Raw genomic sequence first — 16,700 nt, forward strand, 5'->3', positions numbered from 1 at the left:
GGTTTCCGGCCTTACACGTTGGTCTTTAATCCATTTTGAGTTTATATTTGTGTGTGGGGTGAGGAAATGTCCTAACTTCATTCTGTTATGTAGTTGTCCAGTTTCACTAGTACTGCTTATTGAGGAGGAAGTTGTTTCCAAACTGTATATTCCTGCATTCTTTGCCGTAGTTGAACTGACCATACAAGCCTGTGTTTATTTCTGGGCTGTCTGTTCTGTGTCCATTTTTGCACCCGTTCCATTCTGTTTTGATTATTACAGCTTTGAGCATTCACTGACATCAGAGATTGTACTATCTCTAGCTTTGTTCTTTTTTCTCTTGATTGCTTTCACTATCTGGGACCTCATGTGGTTTCATACCAATTTTACAACTATTTGTTTTAGTTCTGTTCATAGGCACTTTGACAGAGACTGCAGTAAATCTGTAGTACAGACCTTTTAACAATATTAATTGCGGAACTGGCTGATAGGAAAAATAAGAAATATATTCACAGGCTTGACCAACAGAGAGGCAGCATCCACATTTTTCTTTGCAAATCATGTGCTTTGTCAAATATTCCCCTTAATTATTCTTAACTCTCCAGCTTATTTTCATAAGCAAAATATATTTCTTCTTAACTTTAACAATATGTTTGATTTAGTCTCTTTTCCTTTAAAGCAGAGCAGTCCTAACAGTTGGGCACACAGAAAATGAGGCTACTTTTGTGATCTCAGTTTTGGTTGCTGGTAAACACGAACTTCTGGAAAAGGTCCTTTCTGTAAACCTCTATACTGAGGTTGAGACATCAACTGAGAAATGTAAAGACTAAATCGAAGTACGAAAATATAAAGTTTTTGCAGAAAATATTTTAATAAATAAATTCCTTATGAGTATTAAAAAGTACATTCATAATATATCTCTTAAAACAATTTCAGGAAAAACTAAGAAAAATTAAACAAAATATGTGCAGAACATGATTGATAAAGAAAATATACAAAGCAATGGTGAGAGAAGTTAAAAGGACCTCAGTAAAATGCCATGGGGGATGTTTTGGGAAGGGGGAAACGTTTTGTGTCTTGATTGTCATGCTGGTTACATGGGTGTAAAAACTTGTGAAAATACATCAGTATGTGCCTAAAATGGGTGTATTTTGTTGTGGGTATGTTAGGCCTCAAAGATGCTTTTAAAAGTTGCACGATTGCAGGAATCTGGATGAAGGGAGTTGCTGAGTTTCTTGCTCAGTTTCTCTGGCAGGGACAGCTGAGAGAAGCGGTGATGAACCCTGAGGAGTCTCTGGGTCTGGATCCATGAATGTGCAGAGCCGGGTGATTAGGGTGCCCGGGGAAGACAGATGACCTGCCGATTATCCTTAGTCCTGAAGGCACAGCTTTGCCAGATAAAAAGCTCAGAACTGCATATTTTAATAAAGATTGTTAGGAACCCATCAAGGTCACATCCTGTGTCTCCTTTGCCAGATACCCTGCCAGCTGGGGAATCTGAGACCCCTTACAACTTCCTGCCCCACCCTTGGGTTTGTGTTCCCACCAGCTGTTTTCCACCTCCCCTTCTGCTCATCCTGTGTGGCCATTTACAGATTTTTCCTTCTGCTTTATGCTCTTTCAAGGTGGGTTTCTGTTAATTCCTACCCTCGTAGGACACCACTGATTTCCTGAGCTGGGTCCACGGTGAGTTTGTGCTCTAAGAAGAGCTGACATGCAGCACTGTGGACTGGCTGCTGGCACAGAAATACAGAGCCGAGTCCGCTGCCTCGGTGGAGTTGATTTCCAGGCTGCAGGGTGAGTTTTGGGGGCACTCAGCTGAAAATCGCTGTTTGAACATGGCTGTATCTTCCACAATGTCTTGCTTATGAAAGTAAACCAAAAATTCTAATGCTTCTTCCAGCTTCTTGCGATACCAGTAAACGTAAGAGTGTCCTTTTATGGGGACACAATCCATCTTTGCTTTCTATTCTTTTCCTTTGACCAGATGACTGGGACTCTGGGTGACCTCAGTGTCCATGGAGCCTGTAAGGAAAGAGAGAGAAAGTACAGTGAAAGCCCAGGAGAAAGCCTGATTTTGCTGCCACAGGAGAATGTCCTGAAACTGGAATCCAATAAGTTCACCTCACCTGCTCCCCAAAAGAAAACAAAAAGCCGCACAGCACAGAAGGCTGAAGCACATGGCTGGCTCAGGGAGAAAGCAGGGCAGCGACTTTTTCTCTAAGGCTCCTCATCCCCCTTCAGCACCTGCTTGTGACGTGATTACTTTTCGTGGTCATCATATAGAAAATGAGACTAACGTTGCACAGCCTGGGAGGGCAGAGAAAGCTGGTTAAACAACTGGTGTGGATTTCAAACTGCTTTAATTTTCTTTCTCCTGATTCTGCTCTTTCACTATTTCTTTAAAAATAAAAGTTATTTGCATATTAACAATTTATTTCCTTTTTTACCTTGTAGATTTGCCTTTTCCCTTCCCTCTCAGACAGAACAGCTTGCTGTTATCAATCATAGTTTCCACTGCACTTAAAAAATCATATATCTGCCTCTTTAAATTAAAGAGTTAAATGTTGAACTTATGCAAAATAATATTTATGATGAATATGCAATGCATTTAGGGAAAAAAATAAAGGGAATCCTCTTGTTTGAATCAATCAGCTTAGGAGTTAGATTAGCACTAAGAATGTTTAAGCCCCTGTGTTATTTTTATAGACTTCATGGTTGTTTTTCTACCATGTCCATGTAACTACACTCCTGAAATTCATATTTTTATTCACTTGCTTTTCATTACAGTTTTTCTCATTTATGTAAGAATCTGAAAATTTTGTATTAATCAGTGTTGTCTGGCTTTTAAGTGTTTTTGAGGGAGTTCTTTTTCTTGGCCATGCTCTTTTCATTCAACATATGCCTATGATATTAAATCATGTTGTCTCATGTAGTTTTAGATAAATCAGTTTCACTAATATGTAGGATTACTTACTAGTTTGTCAGAATCTATTATCCATTTAACCTCATGCACCCTCGTTGTTGTTTTTTTTCTCACCCAGATTTTAATGCTACGACAAATAGGAGTGTATTCTTACACAATTCTTTACATACTTAAGTGTAAAGTTTCTGTATACCTGGGATTGTAAAAATTGAGCCTTAGGGTCACCACGTCTATTTTACATAGCAAGACAAAATGGTTTCCAAATTAATTAAGCAAATAAATAGTCCCACAACAGTTTATGAACTACATTCAAATGTTCCTCTTCTAGCATCTAGTACATTGGCATGTACTGTTCTTTTAATTTTGTCAGTCTGTTAGGTTAAAGTGGTATCTCACTATAGCTTTAGCTTGCATTTTTATGACTGCGAAGGAGATTGATATTCTAAAGTAATACATTTATAGGCCACTGGTTTTTCTGAACATTGCTCTTTTCTCATACTTTTGGTAGATTAACTAGCATTTATTTGTAACAGTTCTTCATATATCTCAGATACTAAACTTTGTCATTTACATGTATGCTAATATCTTTTCAATTCGTGACTTGTGTTTTAACTCTTTGTAAATTTTTTGTTGATATTTCTTATTTAGTAAAGTCTATCATTCTTTTTTGGGGGGAAGGTGTGCATTCTTTAATTCTTTATAAGCAATGTTTCCATAACTAAAGTTCATAAAAATATATTCCTATATTTACCAAATAGTTAATAATTTAAATGTTGCAGTTCAGCATTTAATCCTTTTAGAATTTTGTGTTTTTTTTTTGCATATGTAGTGAGAAAGAGTTTAGATTAATTTTTCTTCCTGTGGAGAACTACTTGTCCCAGAAGAACCTGTATATTGCATTACTCCCCTACATACCTGCAGTGGTGGCTTTACCGTATATTAAGTGCCTATATATGCACGGTGCTATTTTAAATTTATGATTTTCCATTTGTCCACTTAGTTATACGAAATTATAATTTGATGATTAGATTGCAAATTCACATCACTTTGTAGTTCTTTAATATTATCTTCAGTATTCTCTCCTCTTTTTCCCACTTAAATTATGACTATTTTGTCAAATTTCATGAGATTCCTGTTTTGACTTTGTTTAGTGCTATAGTGAATACATAGATGATAGTGCTGAAATTGGAATAATTTTGGTACTGGTTTAACTTATTCATGATCACGGCATGTAACTTCAGTTATTTCAGATTTTCAAATGCCTTCCTCTAAAATTTAATAAATTTCTGAATTCTTTATCTTTGTATAGATTTAGGTGTATTATCTTTTATGTTTTCTGTTACTAAATGATATCTCTTTAAAAATCTATTGCTAGTGTATGGGAATAAACTGACTTTATGTTAATTTTCATTAACTTATTAAGTGTTATTATAAATAATGCAATGCTTCTTTAGATTCCTTTGCGCCTTCTAAACTTGTCATCCGTCTATAATCACTCTTTCCCCCTTCTTTTTTCATTTTCTTGTTTTGCCAGGCTGGAAATTCAACACAATGTGAAACAGAACTAGTGATGACCTTCATTGACTTACTTATCAATGACGTGTGACCAGAACAACTACTGGTACTGTAGACTGTGCTACATGCTCTGGGGATTAGGAAGTGTAGAATTAGATCCTGCTGTTTTCAAGACCTATTGTCATCCCAGGATAACTGCAAATCATTCTCCCAACTGTTAGCAGGTTCATTTTGCCCTAAGTACAAGGAGCCAAACTGCTGAGACTCTGATGTTTGCAGCAAAGTAAGGGCTTCTTCTCAAGCCAGCCAAGCAAGAGTATCCCCGCCCTCCTACGCCGTTGGGCTGACTCTGCGACCCATGAACTGTAGCCCTCCAGGCTCTTCTGTCCATGGGATTCTCCTGGCAAGAATACTAGAGTGGGTTGTCGTTTATTTCTCCAGGGCATCTGCCCGACCCAGGGATGGAAACCATGTCTCCTGCATTGGCCTGTGGGTTCTTTACCACTGAGCCACCAGGGAAAACAAGACCTCAAATCCGCCTCCGCAAAGGCAAGGGGCACAGGGCATTTAGACTGTCACGAATGAAGCATGACCTGAAGGTCTGAGATACGGGCTTCCCTGGTGGCTCAGTGGTAAAGAAATCCACCCCGCCACTGCAAGGGATGCGGGTTCAATCCCTGGATTGGGATGATCCCCTGGAGAAGGACATGGCAACCCACTTCAGTATTCTTGCCTGGAGAATCCCATGAACAGAGGAGCCTGACTGGCTACATCCATGGGGTCGCAAAGTGTCGGGCACGAGTTAGCTACTGAGCACGTGTACATGGGGAGCCTGGGGCACTTGGGAAGCTTGGGACTGAACAAATGTGCATGCGTTGTCCTTCTCTGCTGGGGTAAATGAGCTGTAGCCTCTGCCCGTTCACCACAGAAGTGCTCAGCAAGATCTGAGAATGGAGTCTTGGATCCTCTGAGGTCAGAAGGTCCCCAGGCAGACACCTGTGCTTCCCTAGGAGGAGGGTCACTGGTTCTAACCAGTCTCAACCAGTTTGGCTCAAACTAGACACAGCTGACTCTGGGCTCTGCTGCACTACAGGCAGTTTCCTGGAAAATAACTCAGGCAAACCTCTTATTCAGGATACATGCCACGTGGAGGCCAAGCAAGTCTTAAAACGACCTTGATTAGTGAAGGCAGGTGCAATGGATCTGATTAATCCTTACTCATGCTTTCACAACCACTACCTCAAAGATCTCACCTGAGTTTCCAGAAGTATCAGACAACTTCTCAAATGAAGGAAGGTTGGTGCTGCTATGAGCACCCCCTAGTGCTCAAGTGAAAGTCACTCAGTCATGTCCGACTCTGCAATCCCAACCACCATACAGTCCATGGGATTCTTCAAGCCAGAATACTGGAGTGGGTAGCTTTTCCCTTCTTCAGGGGATCTTCCCAACCAAGGGACCGAACCAGGCCTCCCGTTTTGCAGGCAGATTCCTTACCAGATGAGCCATAAGGGAAGCCCAAGAATACTGGAGTGGGTAGCCTATCCCTTCTCCAGTGGATCTTCCCGACCTAGGAGTTAAACCGGAGTTTCCTGCGTTGCTGGAGGATTCTTTGCCAAAGGGAAGCCCTGATAACTCTGACTGACTGACTGACTAGATGGTCAGAGGGGCACACTTCTCACAGGCCCTCTGGTCTCAGGCGGTCTTCACCTCCTGTGTGGCGAGTGGGGAGTCTCTCTATGCTGCACAGTGGCAGCCAGACACCCCAAGAATCATCAGGACCAGGAAACATGCAGCCATGTGTGTGGTGACCTGCTGGAGTACTGCAGAGACTTGCTACTAGTACTTAGTTACACAGTCACTGATCCAGTACTGATTGGTGTTATTGATCAGTTGATTAAATTTAATCTCTTAGGGCCACATTCAAGGTGAGTGGGCTCCTCAGATCTCTGTCCTCAGTCCTTTGATCTTTTCTTTGTATATTCTGTCATCAAGGGATCAAGAAGGCACTTTCACTCTTCCAATTATGGAAATTGTCCCAAATTTTTACCTTCACCCAGGTCCATTTTTTGAGCCCCTGACTCCTACGTGCCACTGCTTTCTGCATATTTCTGGTGAGATTTCTGTCCCAGAGCATCCCCAATATCAAGAAAATCATGATCTTCTTCCCACTTGGTCCTCCTGATTCATCTGACTTGTAGTCAAAAGCTTCCTCTCCATCTATTGCCTCTCGTGATGAATCAGTTACCCAGGTCTTGATTTCATTTCCTAATTATGTTTTAAAACTCTCATTTCCCTGTATCTCTAGCACTGCCACCATCATCGTCCTAGCTTCAATACCCCTACGGTTGTTTCTTTCATTGTCTGTCCTTTTTGATCTCACACGCATGCTGTTGTTGTTTAGTCACTAAGTCATGTCCAAGACTTTTGTGACCCCTTGGACTGCAGCACACCAGGCTTCCCTGTCTATCACTATCTTGCTGAGTTTGCTTAAACTTGGGTGCACTGAGTTGCTGGTGCCATCCACCCATCTCATCTTCTGTTGCCCCCTTCTCCTCTTGCTCTCAGTCTTTCCCAGCCTAAGGGTCTTTCCAACGAGTCAGCTCTTCACCCCAGGTGGTCAAAATATTGGAGCTTCAGCGTCAGCATCTGTCCTTTCAATGAATATTCAGAACTGATTTCCTTTAGGCTAGACTGGTTGGGTCTCCTTGTAGTTCAAAGGACTCTCAAGAGTCTTCTTTAGCACCACAATTTGAAAGACTCTCTCTAACACTCTTTATTTCTAGGCTTTTTATATTTTGCTAATCAAATGGATATCAATTTACATATAATTGTGTCTTTCTCCATGTTTCTTGATCACCAGGAAATCAATGTTTATTGATTACAGATGTTTCTTCTCCAAAGTGTATGTTAATATTTTTGCTTATTTTTCCTGGGCTATGCAAGGAGATCCAACCAGTCCATTCTGGAGGAGATCAGCCCTGTGATTTCTTTGGAGGGAATGATGCTGAAGCTGAAACTCCAGTACTTTGGCCACCTCATGTGAAGAGTTGACTCATTGGAAAAGACTCTGATGCTGGGAGGGATTGGGGGCAGGAGGACAAGGGGACAACAGAGGATGAGATGGCTGGATAGCATTACTGACTCTATGGATGTGAGGCTGAGTGAACTCTGGGAGTTGGTGATGGACAGGGAGGCCTGGCGTGCTGCGATTCATGGGGTCGCAAGGAGTCGGGCATGACTGAGCAACTGAACTGAACTGATACAAGGTTTACGGTCAATGTGTGATTTTTCCTTTTCCTAGAAAAGGATTTTTCAGGGGTTTAAACTCAGTGCTTCACCTACTAGCTTGTGGCTTCTGACAGAACTTTCTAGTTTTGAGACAAGCCTTGTTGTCTGAAGTCTTTCTTATTTATCCTTTCTGTCTTCTCCTCCCTCTGATCCCTTTGTGAAGGTTCTGCGCATGCTCTGTACTTGGGTGTAGAGGGTTGCCCCTTCCAGTCCTACCTTGTTCTTTCATCAACCTCAATACTGTATATAGCACATCCCTGAATTCTTTCATGAGTGAACATCTCTACTTGGCTGCCTAATGATTCCATTTGTCTTGAAAGTCTAGGATGGTGACAAGACAGTGCTGAATTTTCTTGGAGGAAAAAACTCCAGTGTTTATTATAAAAGTGTTAGTCACTCAGTCATGTCTGACTCTTTGTGATCCCCTGGACTAGCCTGCCAGGCTCCTCTGTCCACGGAATTTTCCAGGCAAGATACTGGATTGGGTTGCCATTCCCTTCGCCAGGGGAACTTCTCAACCCAGGGATGGATCAGACTTCCGTCTCCTGCATTGCAGATGGATTCCTTACTGTCTGAGCCACCAGGGAAGCCCATTATAGAAGTATTCATTGCTTTATACAAGCCTTTTGGGATCTACCTATAGGATTATGTGTCAATTTATCTAAGAACTTATGATTATCATATGGGAGAATCAGAAAAAAAAATCCAGATTTTATACTTTTCAGCCCAGGGAACTTTCCAGGTTGGTTGGCCATTTACAGGCCTAGCTCCATTTCCATATGGCTAGTTCTCAAGCACCATACCTTCCCCCCGCTCTCTACTCAGATATTTTTCTCTCCGTTTCTCTCTCTACACACACAGCCACAGATGACTCAGTCAGAGAGGCTGTGGCTTTTCTCTCTCCACACCTCCTTCCACAGGGCCCCATGGTTCAGTGGGGTGGGAAGGGGGTTGCTACCAAGATTCTTGTCTGGGTCTCTGATCTCGGCCCAGCGCTGTGTCTCTAGCACCGCAGAAGTAGAGGCTGCTGTCTGCAGGATCCACACGTGTCACCGTCAGAGATGAAAATGTTCGGTCTGGCTGACTGATGGGAAACTTGTCCTTGTTATAACCTTGTTCGTATGTGGCATCACTGCCCGCATTAGAAGTTGCCATCAGCACGAGGCCTCGTTTTGGGAACTGACGGTACCAGAACACAGTTGTAGCTTGAAAGTCCACTGCACGGCACTCGATGGTCACAGAGGCTCCACTCTTACTAACAGCCCTGCGGGGCTGCTGAGAGACGAGAGCGCCAAGCCCAGAGCCTGCTGAGACAGAGGTCAAGGAGATGAGAGCCCAGCAGGACAGGAAGACATGACCATAGGCAGAAAACCACAGCCTTGCTCATTCGCTCACCTTTCTCCCGGCTCCAAGGGAACCCTGTCTGTTATGTGAAATCATCTTGTCCTAATTCTTAGGCTTCTCATCCCCCATCTCTCCTGACTGGTGGCTCCTCACCTTACCCTTTACACCTCCAAATAGGATGGAATGTCCCCTCTCATTTTGTTCAGTGTAAAAAAATCCACAGTCTTAAGGAACTCCCTGGTGGTCCAGCAGTTAGGATTCAGTGTTCTCACTGCCAGGGACCAGGTTCAATGCCTGGTGGGGGAACTAAGATCCCACAAACCAAACAGCCAAAAAAACTTCAAAAATTATAAAAGTCCACAATCCCTATCACTTCACACATGCCAACACACACACACACACACTTGACCAAGCTACTTAGCTAATAAGGCTCGTACTGGGTCCCAGAAGCAGCAGAAGCACCAGCATCTTCAGGAACTGGCCTCACACCACACCTCTCAGCAGAAAGATATGACCTTGCCCTTTCTTTCTCCACCCCTAGAAGGAGGGCTGTCTGCATAATTCTAAGGATGCTCCAGTCTGCCCCCTGGTGGTCATCATTATCACCGATGCAGGATCCGCCCCTCTTTCAATCAAGTGAAAGTGAAAGTCACTCAGTCATGTCCAACTCTTTGTGACCTCTGGAACTATAGCCCATCAGGCTCCTCTGTCGATAGGATTCTCCAGGCAAGAATACTGGAGTGGATAGCCATGCCCTTCTCCAGGGGATCTTCCCAACCCAGGGAGTGAACCTGGGTCTCCTGCATTGCAGGCAAATTCTTTACTGTCTGAGGCGCCAGGGAAGCCCTTTTCCATAAAAGAACCATTCAAACATTGCTGGAAGAACTCAGAGATATTCTAACCCAACTCTCAATGTTATAGGACAGAAACTGAGGCCTAGATCATTGAAATGATAGTAGTTTCCTAGTCTTATGTAAGGAAATGGCTATATTTGTGTGGTAAATGACATTGTTAATTCTTTACTTCTGTAACGTATCCTCAAAGTAATCAAGACAACTCATGCCTGTTAATCACTAGAACCATAGATGAACATAAGAACTACCAGGCTAGAAGCTCAATGCTTCTTTACATTGAAAAAAAAAACACGTCCTCATCTAATCAATGAAGTATTTATTTCATGAGTATATTATGCCAGTCCCCTCATATAATGGACTGAATACTAAACATATCTATGTATTATATAAACACACATCTCTTTATAATAGCCTGAATGCGGTAGAAGTGATGCTATGATTTTTAAAGCTGGGTCACAAGTAACCTTATATCCCTCCAGGGTCTCTCGAGTGCTCACTCTAGGGGAAGCCAGCCACGAGATAATCATTTTCACTACCCCGAGGCCACCATTCTGCAAGGAACCCCACCTAGCCACATTGAGGGGCTGAGGGTAGAAAGACAGACGTGCTAGGCTGGTGCACAGCTGTCCCAGGCACCCCAGGGCAGGGGTCAGCCACGTGCGGGAAGACGCCATCTTGGATGTGCAGGCGACTGGAGCCTCAGGCGTCTCCCGCCTCAGGGACCATCTGACCATGACCGCCTCAGTTCAGTTCAGTTCAGTCGCTCAGTCGTGTCCAAGTCTTTGCGACCCCATGAATCATAGCACGCCAGGCCTCCCTGTCCATCACCAACTCCCGGAGTTCACTCAGACTCACGTCCATCCAGTCGCATGAGCGGCCCCAAATGCGGACTGCCCAGCCAGGCCCACTCAGCCCACAGAACCATGAGAGATAATATATGTTAAAGTCACTACATTTTGAGGTGGCTGTTGTTACTGTTGTTTTTCTAAGCTTTTAAAATGAGATATAAATTCCACATATAATAGACTACACAAACCTTGAGTGTACAGCATAGTGAAATTTCACAAATGAGTACATCTATATAACTACGACCCAGATCAAGATAGAGGACATTTTCATAACCCAGAAGCCTCCCTCATGCTTCTCTACAAGTGAAATAAAAATACCCTCAGAATGTAGCTGCTGTCTTAACTTTGTACAGTCTGTGATCTGGCTTCTTTTTCAAGAAGAGATCCATCCATGATTTCACAAATAACATTTGCTTTTCTGCTAGATTTTATTCCATTCCTAAGGGCAGCTATTTGTTCACCGTGTTGCTGATGGTCATTTGGGAGTTTCCAGCTTGAGGTCATCATGAATAGAGCTGCCATGACAGTAGGTTTTTCTCACATATCCTTTTCTACTTCCTCAGAATTCTGGACTATTTAAGTTTTTATACAATTAAACTGGTTTTCTGACTTGTCTAATTTACTCATTATTTTTTCTAGTATATTTTTAAATTCAGAAACTATGTGTATGGTGTCCAAGAAACATTATAGTTATTTGATTCTATTTTTCTAGACATTGTTCTTCCAAGTGATGCAATGGCTTGTTAACACTAAGAAAACATTAAGTGACACTTTAACTTTTTTGACTTTCATACAGTCACTTTCTTACAACTTGGCCATGGGAATGGGGGCCATTATGACATTTAACAAAGAGTTCTTTTAGTGCTAGGGGCACCCTGAAATAATAAAGAGTTCGATAGTTTTACAGTGGATGTTTTAAAATCAAGTGATGTTTTAAAATCTGCCTTTTTTGGTCATAAATTCTTCCACTGGAAGGAGGAAACGTGTTTCCTTTCAGTAGTTGATTGAGTCGCTAAGTCATATCTGGCTCTTTGCAACCCCATGGACTGTAGCCCGCCAGGCTCTTCTGTGCATGGGATTGTCTAGGCAAGAATACTGGAGTGGGTTGCTATTTCCTTCTTTAGGGGATCTTCCTGACCCAGGGATCAAACACACATCTTTTGCATTTCCTGCATTGGCAGGCAGATTCTTACTGCTGTGCCACCTGGGAAGCCCCCTAGTGTAGATAGGTGTGATTTGTAAGAATCAACCCAGTGGATTGCTGAATCATGATTGTGCCATTCCACGACGTGTGTTGCTGCAGCAGCTGCTTTGGGTGCCTGGTTCAGGAGGAAGAAGCTGACTGCCCAGGATACTGAACACAGAAAAGCCCGGTCACCTGGTGGGAAGCAGGACTCATTTGTGTGCAGAGAGGAGGTGGCTTTGAGTCACTGTGTCTCTACTAGCAGCACAGAGATACAGAGCCGTCTGGTTCTTCTGTGCTGATGTCACGGTAAGAGGAAAGAAAGGCTTCTTTTCACGAGAGGCGCTGTAGCCTTTAGCTATGTCTTCTTTCTGAACATTGTTTACAACTCGCGAGAAGATCTGCCTCAGTCCTAGACCTGGGTCCTGTCGGTACCAGTACATTGAGTCGTAATCAAAATCCTGTTCACATTCCAGGGTCAGAGCTCCGCCTTCCTTTTTGAGCAGGTATTTAGGGGTCTGAGTGACCCCACCAGCCATGGTGCCTATGGGAGAAAGGGAGCAACTCGGGAAACAAGGCCCAAGAGGGCAGCCAATGCTGCTGCCGTGAGGGAAAGGCTTAGCTCTGGAGCTGAGCGTCTTTAGGATGGGAATCTGCTCTCTGAACCCGGGACTCACCTGCTCCAAAGAGACAAAGGGCCACGCAGCAGATCACCTGGTTGCCCATAGTAGGAAGGGGGTCTCCTTGTAGCCTCCAGCACAGACCGATGAGGAAAGACACTTAGCTATGGGGCTTCCCCTGGTTGAATGTGTGGAATCTATCAGAAGCCCAGAAAGGAGGGTTGGACAGGATCCTGTAGATATTCAAGAGGGTCTCCCTAATCTGGCAGATGAGGCGACTGAGGACAGAGATCTGAGTCACTTGCACCTCCCTTGTGCCTCCCTCCCCCAAACTCTGCATTTTGCCTGGCCCTAGTGGGCGCCACCCCACATTTCCAGGCCAGAGCCTCACTGTGATTGGCCACCTTCCTCCTTGCAGTAAGGAAGGTTTGATCACAATGGGAGCACAGTAGATGCTCTGGTACCACAAGAACACAGAGTTTATGTTTTTAACTTTATTTTGCAATGGAGTATAGCTGATTAACCATGTTTTATATTTTCAAAGGGACTCATCCATACATATACTTGTATCCATTCTCCCCCAAGTACCCCTCCCATCCAGGCTGCCACATAGCCCTGAGCAGAGTTGCCTGTGTTGTACAGTAGGTCCTTGTTGGTTCATCTGCTTTTTTATTTTCTGCAATTGTTTCATCAAAGAAAATGATAACAAAACGGTGTTCTGTAGGTGTCCAACATTTTTTGTTTGACGAGAATAAAAAAAAAAAAAAATTCACTGAGATGAAAATCTGAGGTGATGTGTTTCTAAGAATACTATTTCAGAATCAGACCCATCTCTTAAATTCCAGACCAGTTTATCCAACTCTATTCCCACCATCTCTGGGATGTACCAAAGACATTTGAAGAATTTCTAATCCTGGCATCCATACCTACCTGTGCAAGCACTAGGCAGGGAAAATTCCAGAAAGAATAAGAGGCAACATAGGTTGGTATAACGAGCACAACCCTTTTGGCCAAACACACCTTGTTTTCTCTGTTTCTCCACAGCCCACCTCCCATTTTTTTGAGCTTGAGAAAGAAAAAGTGAACTCCTGAAACAATATTTTCCTATGTTGAAAATGAAGAAAATAGTGCCTTTGCTTGTCTTGGTGATTAAATAAAATCCTATATTTAAAGCATGCGGTAGAGAACTCGAAATAGAGTATGAAGTAAAGAGAAGCATCAGGCAATGCATATTTACCATGACAAATGATGTTGTTCTTATTATGTTCCCATTTTGGGGTAACAGAGTCTTCTTCCCTGAGCCTCAGTTGGCATGTTCCAGCCCTCTCCTATCTCCATCTTCATCCCTTGGAAGGCTTTGTAGCCAATTTCACTAATCAGACATGTCAGCTTCCCCAGCCCACGGCTGTTTCTGGGATGGGCCTGGAGAATGTTTGTGCAGTGGAAGGACATGACTGCGTTGATATGGATTAGGAACTGGGCACAGAAACACGCTGGAGAGTCTTCCAGCTCCACCAACTGTATCTTCACGACACCGGGTCCCTCTTTGGGTAATTCAGCAGAAAAGCATTCCATTGGCATTCCTGACTCATCTATGATTTTTTGGTTGCTCAAGGTAAATCATGAATTTCAAGTCTTCCTCCAGGAGCTGCTGATAGTAAACTTAACTGTGTCCTTTCACTGGGCTGCATCTCAGTGTTACCTCCTGTTCTTCACCCCTGACAAGGTGTCTTGGGTTCCTGGTGATGCCAACATTCATGGGACCTCAGAGCAGAAGGGACTGCATGAGACGGAGTTTTAATAGAAGGGGACGTGAGTGCCTTCCAATGAAGCAAGGCAAGGGGAGCTCAGAAATGTTTGAAGTCTCCTGCATTCATTTAAAAGTTCATAGGAATTTTGCTTTGTACTCCAAAATGCAATTATTTGCATTGAATGTCAATACCTTTTAGAACATCTCTGGGCAACATAGAGGTCCAGGGCATATTCGAGACACAGCTATTGACCCACAGATAAAGCCAGTGATGCTGATCCATTAGCTCAAAACTCACTGCCTCCAGGAGCCAGATGACCCCTCAGCTGAGTAGGCTGGTGCCCATGACAGGGTTGGGCATGAAGGGAGTCTGCAGGCAGGACCAGGAAGTGTATTTACTGCATGAGCTTGAGGAGCTAGAGCTCAAAGCTGGCTTCTATGAGGCCGGTCTTCCTGTGAGGTCACCATTTCCAGTGCATCCCATTGTCTCCAGAATTAATCTTTTACCTCACTTAAATGGAACTGAGGTTCAAGATTAGTCTTTCCCCCCCCCTGAATTATGCACACAACCTGGTTTAGAATATTTCAGTATGGACATAGTGTTGAGAGATGAGTAGCTTCATTATCGGTCCTTAGCTTCTGAAACAGTTTGTGCCACTTCTGCACACTTTTTGTTTTTAATTCTTCCATTTTCTTTCATTGGCTTCTATCATCTTTCCATTTTCCATTACTGAGTACAGGGAGTGACCACATGTGATATTTAGGTATGTTTGTTGAGAGGCAGGGAAGTGGAGACCAGAATTTGTGCCAAAAAACAATAGAGACAGAAAAGGATTTGACTCCATTTCTTTCGTCCACCTCAGCTAAGCAAGGCTTCAAGCATCTTGAGAGAAACTTAGTTAATGGTTCATAATCCATTTTCTTCTCTGTGATATCCTACTTGATTTTTTTTTTGATCTAAGTAATACAAAGAACAGTCACTAGAAAAACCATAAACTCTCCCTCTCAAACCTTTTGTCTCATTTCTATTTATCTGTATTATTCTCTTTAATCACAAATGGAATACCTGTGTGTGAGGGATCTTCCTTTCTTCTGTTCTTTTGTCCTTTCCTACCCTGTGACAGTAGATAATTATATGAAAGAAGATGCAAAGAAGGAATTAGACACCATCCCTCCCTTTTAGAATGCACAGGCTCCCTGGAGGAGATGTACCTTGTACATCTAGGATGCTTCAGGCCTCGAAAAATAAATAAGATCATAGTAACTTTTAGTGTCCAAATAACCATGGCTCAAGACCTTCTTTTATAATAGCAGGGTCCTAAGGCCTTCTTCAAAGGGTCTCTCTTATTGTGGGAGGTATTCATAGGCTTACCCAATTATATGCTTCAATCAGAACTTAGCTGCCATCACCACTTAGAATCCGCTCAGTCATTTCTCCTGAAAACACTCCAAATTGTTCACTAATGCTATTGACAAAAATGCCCATCTCTGAACACACACGTCTAGCCTGAAGGGACTCTTTCAGGATGCTTTCAGATCCAGGAATCCTCAGGCTGCTAGGGCAGTAGGGAAATGAGTTATCTCTTCACTTTTTTGGCTATTACAGATAATGCTGCCTGAACACACACGTGAAAGTTTTTGTATGGACACATGCTTTCAGTTGAAATTGCTAGGTTATATGGTAATTCCACTTTAACTTTTGAAGAACTGCCCATACATTTTACACAGTGGCTGTACCATTTTCCATTCCCACCAGCAATGCATGAGGCTCCCAATTCCTCCCCAGCTGCCCCCAAATTTGTTGTTGTCTGTCATTTTCATCACAGCCAAGTGGATGTGAGATGGCATCTTACTGTGATTTTAATTTCATTTCTTTAATGATTAATGATGCTGACTATCTGCTACATTTATTGGCCACTTACATATCTTCTTTAGAGATGTGTATTTAGATCTTTTGCTCACTTTAAAGTTGGAGTATTTTTTTATTGTTGAGTTGAAAGCTTTTTAAAATATATATATATATAAGCTTTTTAAAAATATATTTATCATAGATATATGATTAATAAATGTTTTCTCATTTTGGAGGTTATCTTTACCTCTCTTGAGAGTGCTCTTTGAAGCACAAACTCTTTTTTTTTTTCAGTTCAAAGAATTCCAGCCTACTTAGCTTTTCTTAGCTGCCTGTGCTTTTAGTGTGATAGTTAAATCATTGCCTATTCCATCATCATGAAGATTTACACCTTTGTTTTCTTCTAAGAATAATCTCAGATCTTATACTTAGCTCTTTGATACATTTGAGTGAATTTTTGTATATGGTATGAGGAAGGGATGCAACTGTATTGTTTTGTACATGGATATCCAGTTTTCCTAGCACCGTTCATTAGAAAGAATAT

At 42.6% G+C, this 16,700-nt stretch overlaps 2 long non-coding RNA genes and 1 gene segment (V, D, J or C); 1 reads left to right on the forward strand and 2 right to left on the reverse strand.

Moving 5' to 3' along the window:
- The first annotated feature begins 971 nt into the window (after positions 1-971).
- LOC147373631 (uncharacterized) lies at positions 972-4,315 on the forward strand. Its single transcript, XR_015163140.1, has 2 exons — positions 972-1,776; positions 1,967-4,315. It is a non-coding gene; the product is annotated as an uncharacterized LOC147373631 (long non-coding RNA).
- A 4,509-nt stretch (positions 4,316-8,824) lies between these two features.
- Positions 8,825-9,555, reverse strand: LOC147373632 (uncharacterized). 2 transcript variants are annotated; one of them, XR_015163145.1, is made up of 2 exons: positions 9,490-9,555; positions 8,825-9,015 (listed from the first exon to the last, which is right to left on the reverse strand). It is a non-coding gene; the product is annotated as an uncharacterized LOC147373632 (long non-coding RNA). The 2 variants fall into 2 exon arrangements; XR_015163146.1 differs by having other exon boundaries at positions 8,825-9,012; positions 9,490-9,546.
- Positions 9,556-12,149: 2,594 nt separating this feature from the next.
- Positions 12,150-12,663, reverse strand: LOC147373633 (T cell receptor beta variable 19-like). The segment is given in 2 exon segments: positions 12,150-12,481; positions 12,615-12,663. Coding segments are annotated over 2 exon segments (381 nt in total).
- Between the last annotated feature and the right edge of the window lie 4,037 nt (positions 12,664-16,700).

This window comes from Bos grunniens, chromosome 4 (genome assembly GCF_055505025.1).
Source record: "Bos grunniens cultivar Pamir isolate PY7600 chromosome 4, Bosgru_T2T1.0, whole genome shotgun sequence".
NCBI lineage: Eukaryota > Metazoa > Chordata > Mammalia > Artiodactyla > Bovidae > Bos > Bos grunniens.